A 22,466-nucleotide genomic window follows, 5' to 3' on the forward strand; every position below is an offset into this window, starting at 1 on the left:
TATCAACAATAGCAAACTGTGGAGAACCCAAATGTCCATCGACGGGTGAGTGGATATACTCATCCACTCATCCACAAAGAAGATGCGGTACATGCAATGGAATATTACTCAGCCATCAAAAAGAATGAAATCTTGGCATTTGCAATGACCTGGGTGGAACTAGAGCGTATCATGCTGAGTGAAATGAGTCAGTCAGAGAAAGGCAAATATCATATGATATCATGCATAGGTGGAATTTATGAAAGAAAACAGATGAACATACATTATGGAAGGGGGGAAAAGGAGAAAGGAAATAAACCATAAAGGACTCTTAATGACAGAGAAAAAACAGGGTTGCTAGAAAGAGGTCGGTGGGGGATGGGCTAGATGGGTGAAGGGCATTAAGGAAGGCACATGTTGTGGTGAGCATTGGGTGTTGTATGTAAATGATGAATCACTAAATTCTTTTGAAACCAGTATTGCTCTGAATGTTAACTAAAATTTAAATTAAAAAGGAAAATTAATTTAAAAAAGAGAGTGAAAGGCAAAAAAAATTCTTGACTCTATTCTGAGTGCTGAGTGCTCTGTACTTGACTCTACTAAGTGCTATTTCTTTTTGAAGGCTCGTATGTTAGAAAAGTAATTTTGACCATATTTTAGGCTAGTGAGTTTTTTCTTTGAAGCTAGGAATTTTAATGGTAAGGAAGATTACTTCCATAGTAATTGGAGGTCAGATTTCTTCTATATTTCAGAAGGGCCACATTTATTTTTTAGTTTTATTGCTTATCTGAAATAAGGATTGGTTAAACATATTCTGTTCCTATTTTCTTTATTTGGACACCTCTAGCTGGTGCCCTTCTGCAAAGTCATGGGGCGCTTGTTCACCTGGCAGAGCCCAGACCCCTTCAGGGGAATGGAGCTGTGTGTTCTCTTACAGGCTCAGATGAGATAGGCATCCTGCCCTCTGGGCTGTTGGCTAACTTGGGGGTGAGAGGGACCCAGAGGCACTTGGCACCCAGACTCTGTGATTAGCCTTCTCGCTGCTGTGCCCTTAATGATCTTGTTTGCTTCCCTCTTGGTTGTAATGTGGCCCTTCAGCATGCTTTAGAGTTTCCAACACTAAACTAAGCCTTTTATATGAAATACGTCTCAGAACTTGCTGTCAGCACTGTGATGCCAGCTTTTGTGACTGCTGTTCGTCTGTCCCGCTGTCCAACTCATGTAGCAGAGGGTCAGCCTACCTGATGGTCAGAAGATGCCAGAGCTTCCTTCTGTCGGGAAATGTGCCCCAGAACCTGCCACTGCCACCCTCAGGAGGAATCTGTGGCCACAGAAGCTTGGCTGAAACCTTGGGAAAGCAGCGTTGTGTTGTTTGTTTCCCTTTTAGGATTCCATCCCCGTGTCTACCTCCCTCCTCGGAGACACTTCTGACACCACCTCCACTGGCCTTGCGCAGCGCTTAGGTATGTACCTGTGGTGGCGGCGGCAGCAGCGGGACAGGGAGCTCGCTGTTCCGTGGAACCACGAGGCCAGGCCCTTCAGAAGGAAAGCATCCTCATACGGAGAGAGCAGCACAGGCTTTGATGTTGGGTCTTCTTTAAGGAGGGCTTGTCTGTGCCCGTGTCCCTGACCACTGTGTTGGCCAGCATGTTCCCAAGGGGCTCCCACGTCCTGCCTTGGCTGCGGTCCAGGCCGGCGGGTGACAAGGTGGCTTAGTTGTCTCCTGTAAGCACATTACGTCCTCATGGGAGGAGAGAGAGAGTGATGCCTGCAGTAACCCTCAGGCAGGGGCTCGGGGTTGCCTCCTGGTGATGCAGCCGAGCCTGTGGAGCGGGTGCCAGCACGGCGCAGGGGGGGCTGGCCTTCACTCTTTGGGCGGTGTCATGCAGAGCTGGCGAGAGGGTAGACGGGCCTGGCCTGAGTGCGGCTGAGAGAGTGATAAGCAAGAGAGGGAGGTTGAAGGCTCCACCCTCTCTCATGCCCTGGACACATGCTTCCTGAGACTAGCTGAGTGGTTCAGGTGAGGACGGCTGGGTCCTGCTCCTGCCGGTGTGCAGGGCGCCCGGGGACATGGGACGGCGGGGCAGCGTCTGTCTCCTCCTCCGTCTTTGTGTGCGCCAGTGCTCCCTGCAGGTGCCCTGGACGTGCCCGGCGCTGGAGGTGGAGGCGGAGGAGGATTTTTTAATCCCCCTAGTGTTGGGGAGTGGGTAATTGGGTGGTGCCGACCATTCTGTCTGCCTGACTCCTGCTCGGTGGGCGTTTCTATGCCAGTCACTCCGGGCAGCCCCCGAGTGACCAGCGTGGCCGCACAGTGGAGGGGGGCAGGGGTGTGGTGGCCCAGGTGAGGGTGGGTCTTTCTAGACCTGCTGCTCGGAGTTGCCTGCGTGCGGAGGGTGCAGACGTCATGGGCAGCTGTGGTGTTACAGGAGCACCCGCTGTCCTGTTTCTCTAGGCTGGAGTTAGAGAAACCTGGCTGGTAACTAGTGTGTGCTAGTCAGCCAATGAGCAAGTTACTTAGGTAATCTTATTAGGAAGTCGTTGCAAATTTACAGAAAATCTGCAGCAAAGATACAGGGAATTCCTGCTTGCCTTCCCCCAGATTCCCAGGTGTTACCATTTCCTATGTTGATGTTGTTATCTGTTTTCTGGGCCACGTGAAAGGAGGTTGAAGATGAGATGCCCCTTTGCTCCTTGGCATCGGCCAGTGTTGAAGGGCTGACATACTGTGTCACACTCTATCTGGTCAAGGGGAGGCACGGGTGTGCTTATGTTTATAGAGCTGAGCAACGGGGGGCATCGCCGCAGGGCAGGAGACAGATTCTGCTAGAGAAGGCTGGTGGGAGCTTGTTTGCTGTGCCACGAATAAATTGTTTATGCCAATAAAGTAAGATGGGCTCACAGGTGTCCTTGCAAAGGAAGCCTACAGCACTTTGTATATGCCAAACTAGTTTGTATTTTTTTGTTTTGTTCTTTGTATTTTTGGGGGTTTTTTTTGTTTGTTTTGTGCAAATGATTTTTTTATTAATATTTTTCTTGTGTGGTTTACGTCTATTGCTTATAACCTGTATAAATTGAATCAGAACCTAGACAAAAAAATATGTCCTCACTAACTTATTAAACTCAGCTATTAATGAAGGGTTGTCTCTTGCCTGTATCAGCAAAACCTGGCAGCCCTTAGCTATTCCCCAGCAAGGACGAGCACATGGAAAAGGCTGGAAAAGTCAGTGGTGTGATGTGGCTGCTGGCAGTGCCAAAGGGACTGGGGATGGATGGGTGCTGGGATCATGAAGGAGCCATCCAGCGCCGCCCTGTCCTGTGCTGGTCCTCTTGAGCTTAGGTCAGGACCCTGCAGTTGAAAATGCATCACTTGTCTAGAGGGGTAAAGGGAAGAGAGGTGTCCTGAAACAGTATCTTACATGGGGGATAATAGGAAGTAGGAAAAGAGACCTCGTGGGTTCAGAGTAACCCCAGAAGCACTGGAGGGCTTTGGTGTGCATGGGGCGCCCTTACTCAGTGCGACTTGGAGGGCAGAGCTGGGTCTGCTGGGTGGATGGTGCAGGCAGGCCTGGTTTTGCTCCCTGAAGATTCTGTCTTAGCAAGTAGAGTGATTGGAATCAGAGTGGCCTCTCCCTGGGAACAAGGAATTTCCTGCCACTGGACGACAGTAGACTGAGCAGGCTGTGACTTGGCTGTGCCAGCCTCCCCTCTCCTCACCTCATCATATGACAGGGCTGGCGTGGTCATCTGATGTCTGTCGGGATGTGGGTGTTCGCACTGGCCCTGTGTGTAGGGGGAGTCCAAGGGGGGAGGCCCCAGCACTGGTGTGGTCAGTATTGAACTGGTTTCAGGCTTCCTGCCCGATATGTGTTATGATTCTGGACATGTGACTGGGCTTGATTTTTGTAGTGGAGCAGTGCACTTCAACTATCATTGGTTCCGTAGAGAGGGGCTAACACATGTCTCCATCATGAAATTGAAAATCATATGTTTGTGTGTGCACACGTATAGACATATATGCATGTGTGTTATCCAAATGTGAATGTACAGACATGTAGGATTATCTCTGGGAAGGGAGTGGAGTTGGTAGAGAGGGTGTTACTGAAGGAGAACTTAAATATTTTATTTTAATTACTTTTATCTCTATTTTAAAAAAGTAAAAAACAAAACAAAACAAAAAACAAAGCAAGCCAACTTCTTAGGCAGAACAGCAGCATTCCACTGTTAGGGCATGGGTCTCCTGAGGGCTTGTGCATCTCTGGCTCTGCCCTCGGCCTCTCTAGCTCAGCTGGTCTGGGGTGGGGCCCGGGAATCCAAGTCTTTGACAAGTTCCAGATGCTGTAGCTGACTGGGGCCGCGCTTGCAGAACCAGTGGGAGGGGGTCTGCGTGACTGTGGTCTGCATTTGCAGCCACTGCCAGTGCGGAGCATTAAACACCAGAACCTTCTTCTCCCCTTGTGACCCCATTCTCTTTCCCCAGGCACGGTTCCACTGTCAGGGACATGTGATGCACACACAACCTCCAGGCCTTTCAGTCACTTCTGTGCTGATGTGTTTTGTCTTTTTAGCCAGGAAGACCAAGAAACAGGTGTTTGTCAGCTATAACCTTCAAAACACAGACAGTAACTTCGCATTACTGGTAGAAAACAGGATCAAGGAAGAAATGGAGGCTTTTCCGGAAAAGTTCTAGCAGAGTGGCAGAAGTGAGGATTTGTAACTTATGTACAATATACATTGAAATAAAGGGATTGAATTTCACTGTTTGTCATTAGGTTAATGTGTTTACATTTTGTTTTTAAATCTTAATCTAACTTTCCTTCTTCCGCTCACCAGAGTGTGGGCCAGAAAGCTGCAATCCACCAGCCTGGGGAAGGAGAAGAGCAAAATGGCAGGCGTGTGTGTGTGTGTGTGTGTGTGTGTGTGTGTGTGTCCGCTCAGCAATAGGAAACAGGTGTTAAAATGGGATTTTGTTGGGACTGCAAGAGGGCTAATCTGATAATGTAGGAAAGAGGTAAATTAGTCATGATTCTGCTGTGTACACTCCCGATTAGAAGTAAGGTACTGAGTCTATAAAATATGTGTCAGGTTATCTTCTTCCCGTCCCATTCCGGCCGAGCCCTTCCCTGGCACGGCTGTTCACCGCTGTTGCTGCTGTGTGCTCCCTTGGGCTTGGGTTTGAGCACCGCTCCACACTGCTCACTGGATTTATGGACTTGGTGAAGTCTCTACCTTCTCTGTTTCCTCACCTGTAAATTGGGAATAATCTCTGCCTTGCTGGGTTATTATTTTTAGGTTATTATTGTTACATATATACATGCTTCGCAGAAGGGGTATGCGGCATGGCAATTCAGCGTCAGTTATGGTATTTCTCTACTTCATTGTTATGAGTCCCAGTGCTTTAACTCCTCCTTGCTCATCTTGCTACCATTGTCTTTCTTTTCTCCAAAGTCCCAAGCATCTGCTTTGGTTACCTTAGCCTTTTTCTGCCTACCACTTGTAGTGGGTTCCAATCTCTAGTTCCACATGCTACACATTTTCTTTCACACTCCTTCCCAAAAGCCAGTATGTCATGGGCTAGGGGCTCCAAACTCGGGCTTCACGTTCGAATCCCTGAGGGTGGCCTTCACAGATTGCCCATGCCTGGCCCTTCCCCAGAGACTCAGAGGGGCTAGTGCCCAGGCTTTGGCAGATTTGGAGAGCTCCCCGTGTGCTGCCCGGTACAGGCGAGGTTGAGGACCACTGGCAAAGAACTTTCTAATCTTCAAGGCCCATCTGGTGGTGGATTGTTTAGAGCCCTGTAACAGGTTTCATGCAATGGCATAAGCCTTGTCTGGAGCCCGTGGTAGGCAGCCCGGGGTGGTTACACTTGGGTCAAGACATAAGGGCACTTATGAGGAGCAAGTCTGAGGTTCGAGACGCTTGCCTCCTTTACAGACTTCCTGTGCTGACCTCAGGCTGCGGCCACCACAGTCATAGCTTGGAAGCACAGTGGGCATCTCTCTAAGAAGAGTAAGGAAAACAAAATCAGGGCTATGGAGAGAAGAGTTTGGTATAAATACTTTATTAAAGAAATAGTGTTTTCTTGTTAAAAAATACTACATTAAAGAAGAGAGTTTTGGGTTATCAGAACTTCCTCACAGAATCACAGTGTAAGAGAGTCCTCTCTTGACCTCTCTAGGAACCATCAGGCCATGAGTTAGCAGGACATCAGTACACACGAGGAAAGAACTCTGCAGTTTGCTGATGGCCCTTGCTTCTCAGGTGGTCTGAGAACATCACTAAGGGAACAGTTTGCATGCAGTCTGACCTCTGCCTCTGCCTGCCTTTAAGATTAGGACCCTGCAAGCGAGGTGAGAGGCCGCCCACTGTCCCCTCGGGGTGAGAGCAAAGACTCGGTTTACAGAGGCGCTGAAGTAGGGACAGTGAGAGCTGCATAAACAGGTAGAGTTTTTATTACTTGTAGTCAATGGTTGTGAAATGCCCTTCATTGGATACCATCAGATGAGGTAGGGAAGACATTCCAGTGGAAATTTGTTAATGGGGCAACATTTTTTATTTCTGTACATTTACATACAAATTTTCCCCAAAGGTACAACAGATGTGACATCATGCAGACGTTTAGCTTTGAACGACAGTTCAGAACTCAGTTTAGGCTTGTGCTATGAATGAGCACCTCCAGAGGAACCCCGGTCGACACGTACAGTAACACGGTTCTTACACAGAAACCTCAGATGTGGGGGTTGCCGAGAGGACAGAAGGAGGGAAGTATTCCCCACTACACGTAACACACTGTACTGCTTTTCCAAAACACACAATACATTGAAGTGAGGTGTTCTTTAAAAGTTGAAGTGTGGGCTCCCCCAGCACGTGCTGTGCACCCGCGCGCCACTTAGGGGCCGGGCGATGCAGTGGTCACACGGGTCATTTAATGGCACTTCAGTCATTTCTTGTTTGGCTCTAGGAAGTGGTCATGTTTGAGTGCAGTTACTTCCTTTATGAGGTTTAGTTTTGCTCTCTTTCTCTTCTGTGGCCAAACAAACCTACCAGCCCCCTTCCCCTAGTCGCATGTGATATTACTCTTTTAGAAAATAAAGCGCTTAAAACAGTTTATTTGTCTGGGGCGCTAACGTTTCGGGTATGTGGTGTTACTGCTGACTTCTGGAAGAGAACAAAATGAAGTATCCAGCCCTGTCTCAGGTGTTCACATTTGTGCATAACTTATTGGAAGGGGATCACAGCTCCCTGTAGGATAGCAGGGTGCAGGAGTGGGTGGCGGAGGAGGAAGCTGGAGCACGTACCTTGGGATGTCTCCCCGGGCAGCTGGGGGTAGAGGTGGTGGGGAAGGCGGACTTGAAGTAGCAGGTGCCTGAGAAGTGTTTCCTCACTAAGCACGAAGGAAAGAGGACTGAGGAGTCCATGCATTACTGACCTGCGCCAGGGAGCTGGTGGCCGCAGCCCCCTCCCGTGCCAAGCAGGGCAGGTGCGGACGGCTCAGACTCTGGGGGGCCCCTGCTGCCTCGCTCACTTGGTATGGGATCGCCCTGAGCTCAGCCCACATGGAACCTTTCCTGCTCCACATCTCATAAAGGTGTTCATTCCTTAAGAGCTTCAGGTATCCCGAAGCCAAACCAGCAACAGAACAGGAGCTCAGCCTAAGCCTGTGGCTGCTGGGAGAGAAGAGTTGTGGGACCTCTTTGTTGAGACATTGCTGATTGTTGGTGAGTCAGCCATGTTCACATCTGCTAGACTTTGGTCCCAAGAGCCCAGCCCTCATAGCCAGCTTCTCTTCTAGTCCGGATCACTGAAGTGACAGGGTTGACAGCTGTCTCCTCTGGACTGGTCTTTACAGTTGTCTCGTCACGTGGAGATCAGAGACCGAGGAACAGGACTTTGTATGCGCCGTGCCTCGCCTCTGCCTTCCTGGCTAGAGATGACTGACGGCACTCGACAGCTTTGGGATGGTTCTCACAGAAGGTCCGTGCAGACGGCGAGCGAACATGCCCAAGTCCTGGAGGACAGCAAGTGGGCTGTCCTGGCCCTGGGGTGAGGGATGCAGACATATACCTGGCCAGGTGTGGCCCCGGGGGCCACGCAGGCTCCTTCCCCACTTCCCCACCCGCTCAGTGGCCTGCACATACTGGGTCTTGCCGCACGGTGGCTTTGTAATAAGTACTCTGAAAAAGGCAAACGGTATTCCCACAAGTTTGGCACATGAAGGCTGCAGAGATGTAAAGAAAGATCTCAAATTAAGGTGAAGGCAGACTAACATTGAAACATGGAATGAAAGTGACTTAAAAGAGATGAAGGGAGGTGCGGGTGAGCTGGGCTTGGAGCAGGTGGAGCTGGGGAGAGACTGCCAGGCGGCCTTCGTTCCCAGGCACCAGTGATGAAACAGATAATGCAGTTTACTCCCTGGAATCATGCATGCCTGCAAGTTTGCTCACCTCCTCACACTGTTTTCATCCCATCAGTAGGCTCGTACTGGGGTCTAGCAGTTTTGGAAGAGGCTGGTGGGTGGACTGCGAACAGACCAGTTGGAAAGCTGGACGGGGAGAAAGGGAAGTTTCGTCAGCCTCTTTCCTGCCCCTTTTGAGTTCTAGCAGCTGTCCGTTGGAAGTCACCTAACTGCTGCACAGACTCAAGACCACAATTTCCCAGGAAGAACACAGCTCACAGCAAAGACATGTGTCACAAAGTGTGGAGGTGGACAATTCTAGAAAGAAACCAGGCTGTCCAAAAAATCGGGTGCCTGTGTTGCTACAAGGCAGCGCCTACCTGCACCAATGAAGCTTGTTTGTTCGTGACCCCCGGGTGTCCTTGAGGAGGACCTCCAAGTCTCCCATGACGCGCCCCTCAGATAGGCGCAGAAAGTCTGACCTGGAAAGGCAGGACGAAGCCTTCACTGTCTGGGACGCAATGAGGAACACAAAGAAAACCCTTGGCTGTTGGGGGCGGGGTGGGTGTTGAACTTTGGTGAGTTATTGCTTTCTCTCAACTGGTCTTGATGCTTGGAGAGGTCGGAGGTCAGGTGGACTCACCTGTGAGAGTCCCACTCCTCGCCCTGAGCCCCACTCTGTGCTGACAGAAGTGACAGGAAGCAGGAAGCAGGCAAAAGGCAGGGCTGCATGGGGGAGTGGCTCCCACAGGCTTTGCAGTCTGTCAGTGTGAAGTCAGTGAGAGCTGACAGTTATCCAGGCTGGTGATTTCTACGCGGCGTGTGCTCGAGATGTGGGTGACGGGCCGTGTCCTGGAGAGCACCCCTCGCTCCTGTGGGCTTGCCTCAGTGGTCTATGTCAGTTTCCTATTGGTTTTCAGTTCAGAAAGTTGCCTCATGTTCAGGTTGTGCTGGCGAGGAAGCCGAGTGTGACGGAGGGGACTTTCCTGCTGGAGCTAAACCCGGGAAGGAGTATTACTGACGTTACCGTGCCTCACCTCTCCACACCTTTGCTTGTGGTGAGCTCGGCCAGGCGAACCCATGTTGACAAACTGTGGCCTTAGTACCACTCGTTACTTAAGATTTCTGGTGAAATGTTTACACTTTTCCCCAAGGAGCTTCCAGCGTCAAGTACAAAAGGATGATCTCGAAGGAAAGACTAAGCTGGTTTTAATGATATTTGGGAGCTGCTTTCCTCCAGCACATGGAACAGAAGCTCTTACCTCATAAACACACACACACACAAAAACCCTTTAAAAACCATACACAGACTCTCTAGCAAAAGCCTACTCATTTACATTTCACTCTGTCTACAATGCAGTCATGGAGCCACTCCATGACAGGTCAGTCTGTCCGCACACAGGCAGGCGGCCTTGCGGGGCGTGGGCCCAGAGTGAGTGACCCCTGGCTCCGCAGTGGGGTGCTGGGCGAGCGGGTGTGACCTCCAGGGCCGCTGTGCTGGCTACTTACAGCGTCCTCCTTGGCAACCGTGTCACTCTTCCGAAGGAGGTGGTTCTGTTTCGAGATCAGTTAGAGGAAAGGGAATAAAGTGCTTCTCGTAAAAATGACCAAAATAAATACAAACATTTCATGGCAGAAAAGAAAGTCTGAAGGGTTATTTTCAAAGAGTTTGCTTCCTCACATACATGATCCTTAAAGTTCTGGAAAGACAGAATTTACCCACACCAGTCGACGGTCTTGGAATCCAAGGCAGCAGCAGCAGAACCTGATTTTCCTGCCCCCCCAGCCACGTGTTTGGTCCCCGGTCTGTAAACCTGTGCGCAAACAGCCCCCAAGTCCCCGGTGCCCACAGTGCCCCCATAGGGAAGGCCATGCCCAGAGCTACATGGACTTCATGCCATTGGCTGTGGCATTCTCAGGCAGCCCGTCCCCTGCAGTGGCCGCATCGTGGAGGCCGGAGTAGTCCTTGAGCTCGGCATTGGTGAGCAGGAGGGGCTGCTCCCCCTTCTTGTGGGGCAGGAGCGGCTGCCGAGTGTAGTGCTCCCCGTTGGAGATGTTCTCGGGCAGGTTCTGGTTCCTGCTCTCCGGCAGCAGGAGGATGCAGATGATGCAGATGAGCGTGCAGCAGGCAAAAATTATGTGGTGCAGGAAGTAGCCTTTCTGGTTGTGCAGGTCGATGATGGGTGCCGTCAGCATGCCAAAGCCCGCGCTGGCCAGCACCAGCCCCAGCCCGCCGCACCTATGGGGAGAGCACAGGCACACGTGGTTAACGGCCGAGGTCCAAGCCTGCCGCAAGGGGGCACGGGACCTCCCAGAGTGAGGCCACGCGAGTGGGACCACGGGGCCGACGGGGGCCTGGCTCAGGCAGGACCCCCCCTACCAAGCGCATCTCACCTGTGGGATAGCCCAAACACCTTCACCTTAGCTATCTTTGTACCACTTCTAGTTAACATTGTCTCTTGCCAGCTCAACATTTTTTACTTTATTTCAAAAGGCAGTGTTACAATACTACTGTAAATGGAAAAGCACTCGCCATAAATAATATGCAATGACACAGTATTAGTAAACTGTACTATTTCCCCAAGTTTGCTCTTCATTTAGAAACAGGTCAGTTGGCAGGTGGGAGGTGGATTAATGGGTTAAAGAGGATGAGACAGACCTGCCAGCACTCACAGAGATCTCCAGCCAGAACTAGAGAGACCGGAAGATACTTCAAAAGATGGTACTTTTTCTCACTGTGAGTTCTTATTCATTGTTGTGTCCTGTGTATTTCCTAAAATCATTCTGCACACCACCAGTGGAAGCGGTCCCCTCTCTGAGCTACCGTGCCAGAGGCCATGTACTGTGACTGAGTGGGAGCCTAGAGCAGCATGTGCCATTTATCTCCACTCCTCTGCCATTTGGGGGAACCTACCAGAGTCCCAAAGAGATTAGGCGATACGCAACATTTAAAAAGTCCATCATCGCTCGAACATCTCTCCTTTGACATAAAAGTGTATTTTGGGGGAGAAGGTGTCTGTTGGTCTCTGGGAAGCAGTGCAGTGCTGGACTGCAGAAAAGTGGACCGTGATGTTCACGTGACAGGAAGTCATGGTCCCACAACGCACAGGCCAGGGAGGGCTGACTGGTCTCAAGGAAGGGGGAGTGGAGCTCTCTGCTTCCCGTCAGAGTGCGGACACACACCAGTGGGCAGAGGGTGTGGGGATGCGGGTCTTGGTCAGTTTAAAGAAGACCTTCCTCTGGAGTTGCTTAAGAGCTGTGCCCCACCCTTTAGCGAGGAGACCTTTATTCTTGTATGCCCCTAGGCAGAAGGCTCCTGCGGCAGGCTCTCGAGGAGCCTCTGATTGTCTTGGTTGGCACTACATGTGGCTCTGTCTCATCAAAATACTGACCTAAGATCAACAGACAAAAATCAACTATATGTCTACACGCTAGCAACAAAGAAGGTGAAAAATTAAGAAAATTCCATTTATCATAATTTCAAAGGAACAAGAAGGTACCTGGAAATAAGTAAAAAAAAAAAAAAAAAAAAGCAAGACTTGGGGCACCTGAGTGGCTCAGTCAATTAAGCATCTGACTCTTGATTTTGGCTCAGATTGTGATCTCAGGGTCATGGGATCGAGCCCACATTGGGTTCATGCTCGGCACAGAGTTTGCTTATCCCTCTCCCTCTGCTCCTCCCTGCACTCATACCTATACATCCACGCTCGCTCGCTCTCAAAGAAAGAAAATCTCAAAAGAGAAAAATGCAGGATTTGTATACTAAAAACTATAAATCACTCTTTAGAGAAAATCTGAAATATAAAATAAATGAAGAGACAGTCCATGTTTATGGATTGGAAGACCCAGTACCGTTAAAATGGCAATTCTTCCATCTTAGGTGGAATGTATAGATTTAACACAATCCCTATCAAATTTCCAGATGATAGGTCCCCCCCACCCCGCCAGAAATGATAATCTGATCCCAAGACTTACATGGGAATGCAAAAGACCCAGAACAGCCAATACAATTTTGAAACTTGGCGAAATTCAAGGACTTATTGTCCCAATTTCAGAACTTCATATAAAGCTATATTAATAGTGTGGTCTTGGTGTATCGACAGATCAGTGGAACAACTGAGGGTTCAGAAATAAACTCTCATATTCATGGTCATACTCATGGTCAAACTCTCATATTCATGGTCAACTGACTTTTGACAGAGGCAAATTCAATAGGGAAGAGTCCTTCAACAAGTGGCTGGGACAGCTGGTTATCCAGGCGCAAGAGAAAGCAGCTGGGCCTTTATGTAACATGATACATGAACTCAGAACTGAAATGAATGTAAGCGCTAAACCTGTAACACTTTTAGGAAGAAAATACAAAGGGAAATGGTGATCTTAGGTGAGGCAGATTTCTTACATATGACACCAAAAGCAGGATCTAGAAGAGAAAATGATCAAAAGGACTTCCTCAAAAAAAAAAAAAAAAAAAAAAAAACTTCTGCCCTCCTAAAGTGCAGAAGTTTTTTTTTTATTTCTCAAGAAAATGGAAAGAGAAAAAACAGACTGGGAGAACATGGTTACTGAGGATGTCTGAAAAAGGATCTGTATCCAGAATATATAAAGAACTGTCAACCAATTTAAATAATGGGCCAGGGGTTTGAATAGACATTTCTTCAAAAGACACTATACAAAGTATAAAACATTCAAAGCACCCGAGCAGATGTACAGTATCCCTGGACATTAGATGCATACCCCAACCACAATGAGATACCGCCTCACACCCACCAGGACAGCAACGATCAAAAAGGCAGAGAATGGGGGGTGCCTGGGAGGCTCAGTCGGTGAAGTGTCTGCCTTCGGCTCAGGTCATGATCCCAAGGTTCTGGGATCCAGCCCCACACTGGGCTCCCTGCTCATCAGGGAGTCTGCTTCTCCCTCTCCTTGTGTTCTCTCAAATAAAAAAATAGAATCTTAAACAAACAAACCAGAGTGACAAGTGTTCGTGAGGCTGCACAGAGAATGAGACCCCCAAACACCACCGCTAGGAAGGGAAAGGGGGGGCAGCGGCCGTGGAAGCGCTTGTCAGTATCTCAAACAGTTAAATGAGAACTCCGCTCTCATGAGACCTAGGAAACCTAGAGCCTACAGAAACTCAGAAGTGAATATTTGCTGCAGCATTATTCATAATAGCCCCAAATCCGACAGAATCCTGGCGTTTACCACCTGGTGAGATAAACTGTGGCACGTCCCGGACAACGGAACAGTACCCCAGAGTAAGGAGTGTAGCACTGACACCTGCCACAGCCTGGACGAGTTTCAGAAATGTTATACTACGTGACTGTAGACTCCATTTATACAAAATTTCGAAAAAATGACGGGGGTTGGGGGGTGGGGGACAGATCTACAGAGACCAAAAGCAGATTACTGATTGCCTGGGGCTGTGAGCGGGGACAGGGAGGATGGCAAAGGGCCAGGAGGGAACTCCCTGAGGGGATGGAAATGTTCGCCATCTGGATTTATGGGGATAATGGCGCCAAAGATTATTGACTTGTATGTTTAAAATGCATGCATTATATGGTATATAAATTATACTGCAGTAAATCTTAAAAAACACAAAAACCAACCCAACACTGTTCTATCTGTGGGGACTGGGGTGTCCTAACAAACCCCCAAAGCTTCCAGTGTGGGGCGGCCACCCAGGCCTCCCCTCTATCCCCCCTGCTGCTCAGGCTGGGGCGGGGGTTCTGCTCTGCTTGGCTCAGCAGTGGGCTCCCTCTTCCTGGGGCCTTCCCAGGGCCTTGCTGTCAACAGTGAACCAACAGTCCCTGCTGTCTACAGTAGGCCCTCTGGCTGGCCAGTCCTAGATCCACATGAGTGACAGAAACGAGGAGGGACTCGGTGTCTGGGGCTCCCTAGGTCAATAGCTGTCCCTAAAGGCCATCGTAAAGCGGATGAATCAGTTTGATGGTCAAGACATGAAGGAGCACAGAAAAGAAACACTGTTTCTCAGAGAGTGGACCAGAAGACTGACAATCACATGTGCATGCTTGGGACAATGTTGGGGGTGGGGTTCTCCCTTCCTCATTGGTCACGTTTCGTAGCAACAACGAAAGACACTGCTCTCTTTCCCTTCTCTCAGCCCCAAATAAGAAAAAGCCTTGTACCTCTGCTCACGGGAGGGGGTCCCTCACACCCTCGTGCTGGGTGGGGGGGGGGGGACACACTGACTTCAGGACAAAGCCAGAGCCTGGGAGTGGCCAGACTCTTCCCTGTCTTGGCCTCCTCTGTCCAGCCGCACCCAAGCCCCATGGCTTCCAGTTCGGCCAGTCTGGGTCACACTCCCCTAACTGGCATGTCTTGCATCCTTCCTACTCCCTGGGGCTCTTTCCTCACTGCTGACAAAGTGACTCTTCTAGAATGTGGAGTGGATCATGCCGCTCTCTTTTTCAGAGTCCTTCGAGGGCTCCCTCCCACCTCTAGCTGAGCCCTGGCCCCTGCACCTGCCTGACGTGCACCCCCAGACCCTGAGCTCCTTGGCTCTCTCCCTCACTCTCTCTGTGAGGAGGCTGTGACCTCTCTGCTCAGCTCAGGTCAGCCAGGCTCCCCGGGGGCAACAGTTTCCTCCGTTCTGCTGAGGAGGGAGCGGGGAGGCCCTTCCTGGTGGTCCCCAGGCCTGGCAGGGTTCCTGGCCCGGAGGCTCAGTGGGGTCAAGCCGGGCAGCAACTGCCACGTAGTGCAGCAGGCCCGTGTGCACATGCACAGGCCAGAGCAGCCACCAGACGCTCCCTGCTCCTCGGGCCGGAGTGCGCTGGTTACGAGCACAGGTCGGGAGCCAGTGGGCCTGGGTTCGAATCCTGCCTCCACCACCACGCAGGCTCACCTACCTGGGCCTCAGGGAGGATCTGACAGAGGGACAGGAAGGGCACATCAATGGAGACAGCGTGCTGGTGTCCCTGAGGCTGGGCCAGGCATTGCCAAGTGCATGCTGGCTGTTGTCATTCCCAGCTGTCTAAGCTCCTTCTCCCTTCTCTGTTGGCCTCCCAAGGCAGAAATCTCACTGTATTTTTAACGTCTTTTTTGCTGCATTAATGTTGAACAAGTGACAAAGTGCAGGAGGTGAAGGGAGGGCAGGGAGATCAGTGGGTTAGTTGGGGTGTTGCTGGTTCCTCCCGGGAGCGCCAGAGAGTGACGGCGGGCCCGGGGCTGAGCAAGTTCAAGCACTGGGAGGATGACAGGAAGATGGGTCCAGAGCCTCCCGAGATGACAGAGACCCAAAGGTGGGCAGAGCCTGCTGGCACCGCTCTGGTCCTTCCTCTTCCTCTTTCCCTGGGCCTCCCTATCCACACCCTGCACCTGATGCCTCCCGAAGCTGCCTCTCACCCACCCCCCACCCTCCTTCTAGGGACCCCTGCTCCTGCTCACTGTCCCTTCAGAACGAAGCCTCGCTCCCTCCCACTGCTTCTTCGCATACACACATCCCTCATGGGGGCCCCTCTCCCTCCAGTGTGCTCCCTGCAGCACCCCCCCAACCCCTGCCTGCTTCTTGTGCTTGTGTCTGTGGGTCCCTCACAGACTGAAGAGGCTTTCGGGGGTAGGGACCAGCTGGTTGCTAAAATGGCCCCAATGAGTCACACCTCCAAGCGTTCATACCTTTTTATCTTGAGTGTGAGTAATTTGCCTTTCACCATTAAAATATGGCAAAGGTAATGAGATGTCCCTTCCATGATTAGGTTATGAAAAGACTGACTTCTAGAAGATTCTCATGCTGGCTTTGATGAAGCAAGCTGTGATGTTATTACACTCCAGGTGGCGGGGAACTAGGGTGACCTCCAGCCAGCAGGGAACTGATGCTCTCAGTCCAATAGTGAGGAACCGAACCCTGTGTTCTGGTGGGAATGTCTGTCCTCCCACCCACCCCAATTCCTGTGTTGAGCTCCTGATCTTCAGTGTGATGGTGTCAGGAGGCCGGGAACTTCGGGAGGTGATTAGGTCTGGTTTGGGAGGTGATCAGGTGCCTTAGAAAAGGCACCCCAGAGAGCTCCCTCACCACTCCACCACGTGAGGACATGGAATCCCAAAGGGATAGAGGAAGGATGGCCACTGATAAACCAGGAAGCAGACCAACCAAACACCAAATCTGTGGATGCCTTGATCTTGGACTTGCAGCCTCCAGAAATAAATTACTGTCATTTATAAGCCACCCAGTCTGTGGTATTCTAGTTTAGCACGAACACACAAAGACCAAGTCCTGAATGAGCTTGAAGCCCGATGCTACCCTGGCTGACTGCAGCCCATGGGAGATCCTGAAGCAGAAGGCCCAGCTAGGCTTTGCCAACTCCTGCTCACAGACACTGTGAGACGACAAGCTGGTGTTCTTTTAAGCCACTAAGTTTTGGGATAATTTGTTACACAGCAATAGATAACTAGTACACACAGTGAGTGATGGAATTTCCTAGCCTTAGGTATGGAAGAAGACAGCCACCTCTCACCCAGACTGGGATGTGTCACCAGTCCTATGTGTTAGAAAGCCTTTTGCCAAGGGAGAGACGGGAAGGACTGTAGAGTAGGAACACAAGGAATAGCAATATTTTGGGGGAGGCATCCCCCAGATACAGCTCCCTTCCCAGGCAGACAGTCCCAAACCACCTTATGAAGACACTGCACCTTTCTGTTAGTATTTTTTCATATGCCTACCGTCCTTATTTAGTCTATGAGCTTGTCAAGGGCAAGGATTATTTTCTAGAATATCAACAAGCACGTATTATTTATGCTTAATAAATATTGGATGCTTATGGATTATGCTGGCTTCCTAGGTAGGAAGGTCAGCTCACCCGAATGAATGGGGCGGGTTAAAAATAGATGACCATCAGGAAGAGTGATGGGATGGGAACCAAGCATACGGACACCTAAAATAGCCCCTTCTTCTTTTCGGTCATTCTGGCCACTTGAGAAGCCGCAAGATGTTGCAAGGGACAGACGGATGCCAGGGATAATGGATGTGTTTCCTTGGGGCCCTTACTACCAGTAAGACATCCTTTTCTCTGCGACCTTCTGGATTTCCATGGGACCTTCCTGTCACTACATGTGGACGGCACTGACAAGCAGAGGGAGACTAGTCTTGCTCAGTGCATATGAATTCCACACCTGAGTTAACTTCAGGATGGGAGGTTCCACGGACCCATGGGGAAGGGTGCAAACAGTCACGGTCAAGGCGGCAGAAGTTAGCACGGGACAAAGTCTCGCATCATAATGCCAAAATAATACATTAATAATTCATGTCAAATATATTTATGGTAGGATTAGCTCACGTAAGTATCTGTGTATGCGTCTGTGTGTGTATAAATAAAACGCAGTCTACGTTTGTGTGCATATATAATATGCAATATTTCTTTATGTGTTTTTTTCCACAAAAGCAATTTTCTGTTTGCTTTTCGGTCAAGAATACCTTGAAATTATTCAGTAAGGTTAGGAACACCTTTGAAAGAATTTGGTATAGCATTCTTGGCTTTGTGTTGTCTTTTTGAAATCTCTGTTTAGAGAATGGAGTCCTTATTTCGTGCTTGGCTCTCAAGTGCTCACCTTTCTTTCTTCCCCTAAAATGCACTCTGTGCATGTCCTGCTTTTCTTTAGACTGTCACTAGAGGGCAGCATGTACCCACGTGTAAATAGAGCAGGCAGCAGGCTCAATTTACAGATAAAAGAACCAGGGGGCAAATTTTGCCTCCCTGTGCCTTAGGAGCACAGAAAATTTTAATATCCACCGGATATCTTTATTTCACTAGTAATAATATCTAAATTAAGGATATAAAAGCTGATACACAGGTAGACTTACTATTAGAAGTAGTAAGCTTAAATTAAGAATTCCAGAATCTTCAAATAATTCTTTTAAACATGGGAATACCGAGCATCTTGTATTTAAACAGAACAAACCTCCCATTTCTCACTTCCTCTTCCGTTTTACTTAATTTGTCTTGACTCCATTTCTGTGAAGTCAAGGATTAACAAATATTTGTGCCAGTTTTGCAGAAATAATATAACTGCCAGAAGTACTCGGGTAGGAATAATTAATAATATCCATTGTCATCACTGAGGCTGGATCCTCTCTACAGACTCCTTTTCCCCTCAGCATCACTACCCTGTATGTAACAAGGCCGTCAGTCATAACTTGTCTAGTGTTAGGGCAAAGAGATGAAGTCTGGCTGAAGGACTTGCCTAAGGCCACACGGAGGAAAGTGACCTCTGCGGTCACACACACAGCCACCTGCTCTCATGCCCAGATCCAAATCTGAGGCTCGAGGCCACATTCTCTATGCTTTGCTTGTTTTTTGTCCCTCTGTGGAACACCAAGCCTGCGTTCTGTGGCTCCTTGACCTTAGCATTTGTTGTTGTTGTTGTCTGTGTGTGTGTGTGTGTGTGTGTGTGTGTGTGTGTTTGTGTGTGTTATGTATATAATATATATATTTAAGACACAAATCTTTTAAAAAGTTAAATAGACTCCACATGTCTCATTACACAGGCCATCTTTGTCCTTGGTGCCTGTTCCTGAGGCACCTTTAGTAGGGAGGACAGCAGGGTCCAGGTTCTTAGTCCTGAGGCTTGAATAGGGAGGAATCACTGAGAAGGAAGTTCTCAGAGAAGGCAAATTCCAAGAAAGAAGTTTCTAGAGAAAGGAGTAGGACAGTGCAAAGGAGAGGAAGCCAAAGATATCAGGAAGGAGCAGCTGAGCTCAGACAGACCAGAGCATGAACAGCCAAGGCCTAGGGGCTTGGAGGGAGCCTGTGTGGAGCTGCTGGACAATGAAACGGGCTTGTGATCCCCCGCATCTGCCTCATCTCTGAACTTTGCTGAAGGGTGAGGAGGTAGGTGATGTCCTCACGGGCTCCTCTGCAGATGGACACTGCAGAGAAAAGATGGTGCTGCACCAAAAAAACACCCAGTTCTTCTAGATCAACCAGGCCCCGGGACCACTTCTAATTAAGCCCAAGGGCAGGGCTGCTGCAGACACAGGGTCCACCCCATCTGCCTGCAGAGGCACCCGAGTCCTGAAGCCTCGGGAAGCGAACTGAGGGAGGGTGTGTTGCCAGTGACGCCATCCAGACCAGGCCTGGGTGGGAGGGAAGCACTTTTCTCCAACAGAGAGTCTGATGGGATCTCACGACACGATGAATACATTCATCAGACCCTAGTGAGTGTGTCATTCCTGGACAACGGATTTCCACGAGCCCCTGTACGAAAAAGTTCTCATCCTCCGATTTGCTTCTTGTTAGTGAATCCAGGCATCTTCCCCTGGGCTACTGGTTCTGGGTCAGGAGGGAAGTTTTTAATAACAGCCTTGTAGAAAAAAGGTTCATTTCATATTAAGAAAAATGAAGCTCATGGAATACTGTATGTCAGTTACACTTCAGTGAGTAAAAGAGGAAGCTCGCACACCCCAAGCCGCTCACCCTCTTTTATCTGCGATTCAGCTGTGTGAAGGAGGGGGAGGGGAGGAAGGTCAATTTCTGTCCTGGGGACTCTGCAGGAACTGTCCCAGAATGTGTTTGCAAGAAAGAGCCAGGCCGCTGAAGGGGAGGGGTGCAGGAGTGACTCTAGGACCCCTTCCCTCCTGGCTGGAGACCCCGGTTGGCCTCGATTTCCTTTCATCCCTCTCTGAGTACAAAAACAGCACCAAAGGTCAAATATTTTTTCTAGTATGTCATCTTGGCAAGCCAAATCGAAGAATGTATTTGTTGAATTTCTATTCCCAAATGATCTTGGCAGGTCTGCATCAAAGAGGAAGAGGATAGTGCATTTCCTTCCGTTTAGCTTGTTAAGCAAAATCTAACAATGACTAATGAGGTCCACCACCAGCACAGTTAAGGGGTGGCCGCCCCCAGAGAAAGGTCCACAATAATGCCAATCTATAGGGAGACCAGCGGGAAAGCCAGAGATCCGACCTTGACTTCTGCTTTAATGAAAGAACCCTCTTTGCTGGATTCTTTGGTCAAGGAAGAAAATTTTAACTAGGAAAAAGAAAAGACACGGAGAGAAATACTGTCTGTTTGAGACATTTTGCAGCCTCGAGCATGAAATAAGGTTCAGGCTTTTTTCTTCACTTTGGCTTAGGAGAGGGTCGGTATAAGGTGAATTACTTGGCATTTAATTGCTTTTTTTCTTATATATATACCATCCCTTGGCATTGTACTCCACAAGCACCGAGTAGCCTTCAGACTTGGCGCGCATTGTAAAAATCTGGGAGAATGAAGCAAAATGAGGTCATGTGAAATTTCTCTTGTCAGCATGACTCCTAGAAATGTGGGAAGAAAGTCCATGAATCTACCTGCCTTCACCCAGAGCCCTTCCCAGCACCCAAGGGTCTAAAATAATTAGTCTGCACAAGTCTTGCCTTGACCTGTACTGGGCTCTCTTCTCTGCCCGTGTGGGAAAGTCAGGGTGGACGGGTGTTGTCATGCTGACTTCTGGGTTTTCTTTCACAGCTGAATAACTGCCTAATTGATTCACAGTTTATATGTTCGAAAAGCATGTGTGTTAGCAATGCTAATGATATTCCCATGCCAAGTTCAGTGTGATGTCAATCACAGTGAGCCCTTCTGTAAGTCACAAACAGTAATTACCAGGAAAATGACATGATTCCGTAGTTAAGTGATGCCCTTTTAACTGAAGGCAAACCCTTTTATTATGCTGTAATCTTAATAACATCAAAGGGTAGGTACCAGTTAGGTACCACTATCTGGGACTAGCACCAAGAAAGGATCAGACCTTACTCCGTGAACTAAGAAAAGATAGTTAAGCCCCAGGTAACACCCCCTTTCAGATGGAACCGTACACGGCTTCCTGCACCCTGAAAAGTTCCCTGCTCCCTGCTCCTCTGGCTCCTTGCCTGGACAGAGCCCAGGGTCAAGCTCTCAGCTGACTCTCGGTTGCCTCAGAGTCAAGGCAAAGCTCTTCAGCTGAAGGCCGGACATGCCCGGCATGCATGCTGTGCCCTGGTCTGGAGGCCAGGGCAGGACACAACGGATGCTGGTTCATTCCACAGGAGCCTCGCTCCACACCGAGCCCTCTCTTGAGTCCCAGAGAGAAGGTGCAGGTGGGGCCCGTCCTGTGACCTACCTGATTACCGTGGGGGTGATCTCGGCACAGAAGAATACACTGAGGCTTCCCACTGCGTGGGAGGCGAACATGCCCACGATGGAAAACGTGATGGAGAACTTGTCCTTGACACTATCACTCATACCTGAAGGAGAATCAGAGGGAGACAGTGAGGGGGCATGGGCAGAAGGGAAGGGAAAAGGAGGCTGGCAAGGCAGGTGGTGGGGGACGGTGCAGAGACAGCAGCGGGACAAGGGATGGGGGAGGGACCAGGTCCACACGAAGGGTCTTCCACCTTCCCCCTTCCCCAGTTCGGGGTGCAGCATGGGACACTCAGTTCCCTCTGGAGACCGAGGAGCACTTCTAGGTGTAACGGGTCAGACCCTCTTGGTAGAAGACTTTGTTGGGGGTTCCCGTGATTGCCTGTGGGCTGGGAATGCTGGAGCTCATGCGGATTCCAGATTCCAGAGGCCACAAGCCATGCCTGGCAGAGGGGAGGCTGGTGGTCTCCCCGTGACTCTAGCAATGTCCCTCTATCCCAGCCTTTGGAGGAACAAGGCCTCCGCCTCTAGAGAGCCCTGGCTACCATGGCCTCAGTTTTGACCCATCCAAAGCACAGGACAGGGTATGCCAGGTTGGACTGAAGGGAACAAAAACTCCAATAACCCAACAGAAGAATTTATGGCCTGGAGGGACAGTGCTTAACCCATCTGAGCACCCCGCAAATGGCACCAGAGTCTGACCGCACACCCAGGCAGCGTCTAGCACAGAGCACGGGCATGCGGTTGGGGTCGTACATTGGGGGCACAGCCCAGTTCCCTGCAAAGCACATCCTGAATACAGGGGCCCTCAGAGCAGACAGTCCTGGCAGCACGGGCTCGGACAGGCCAGGCACGTGCGGCCAGCATCTCTGCCATCCCCTTGGCCGAGAGCAGCCAGCTGCTGTGATGGACACGGGGACAGCAACTTCCCCTGGCGGCACAGTCGGCAGGGCGTCCGGCACTCCCTGGGGGTTTCTCATCTC

At 49.9% G+C, this 22,466-nt stretch overlaps 2 protein-coding genes across 6 annotated transcripts in view; one reads left to right on the top strand and one right to left on the bottom strand.

Moving 5' to 3' along the window:
- PSMG4 (proteasome assembly chaperone 4) overlaps positions 1–22,466 on the top strand; it is a 54,670-nt gene that overhangs the window by 10,452 nt on the left and 21,752 nt on the right. For 2 of the 4 annotated variants that reach the window (XR_006818388.1, XM_046006004.1), the window contains exon 2: positions 1,367–1,442. Coding sequence is in view for 3 of the 4 variants with exons in the window: in XM_046006004.1 (XP_045861960.1) it covers positions 1,367–1,442 (76 nt within the window). In the remaining variant the exon portion in view is untranslated. Of the gene's footprint in view, positions 1–1,366; positions 1,443–4,456; positions 4,735–22,466 lie in introns of those variants that run through there. The other 2 variants (XM_046006005.1, XM_046006006.1) reach the window with 2 other exon arrangements.
- The window catches only part of SLC22A23 (solute carrier family 22 member 23), a 168,280-nt gene continuing 151,836 nt past the window's right edge, over positions 6,023–22,466 (bottom strand). For both annotated transcript variants that reach the window (XM_046006002.1, XM_046006003.1), the window contains 2 exons: positions 21,464–21,587; positions 6,023–10,610 (listed from right to left, as the gene is read on the bottom strand). In XM_046006002.1, the coding sequence (XP_045861958.1) occupies positions 10,253–10,610; positions 21,464–21,587 (482 nt within the window). In that variant the 3' untranslated portion in view covers positions 6,023–10,252. The remainder of the gene's footprint in view (positions 10,611–21,463; positions 21,588–22,466) is intronic.

Source organism: Meles meles, chromosome 5 (assembly GCF_922984935.1).
Source record: "Meles meles chromosome 5, mMelMel3.1 paternal haplotype, whole genome shotgun sequence".
Lineage (NCBI taxonomy): Eukaryota > Metazoa > Chordata > Mammalia > Carnivora > Mustelidae > Meles > Meles meles.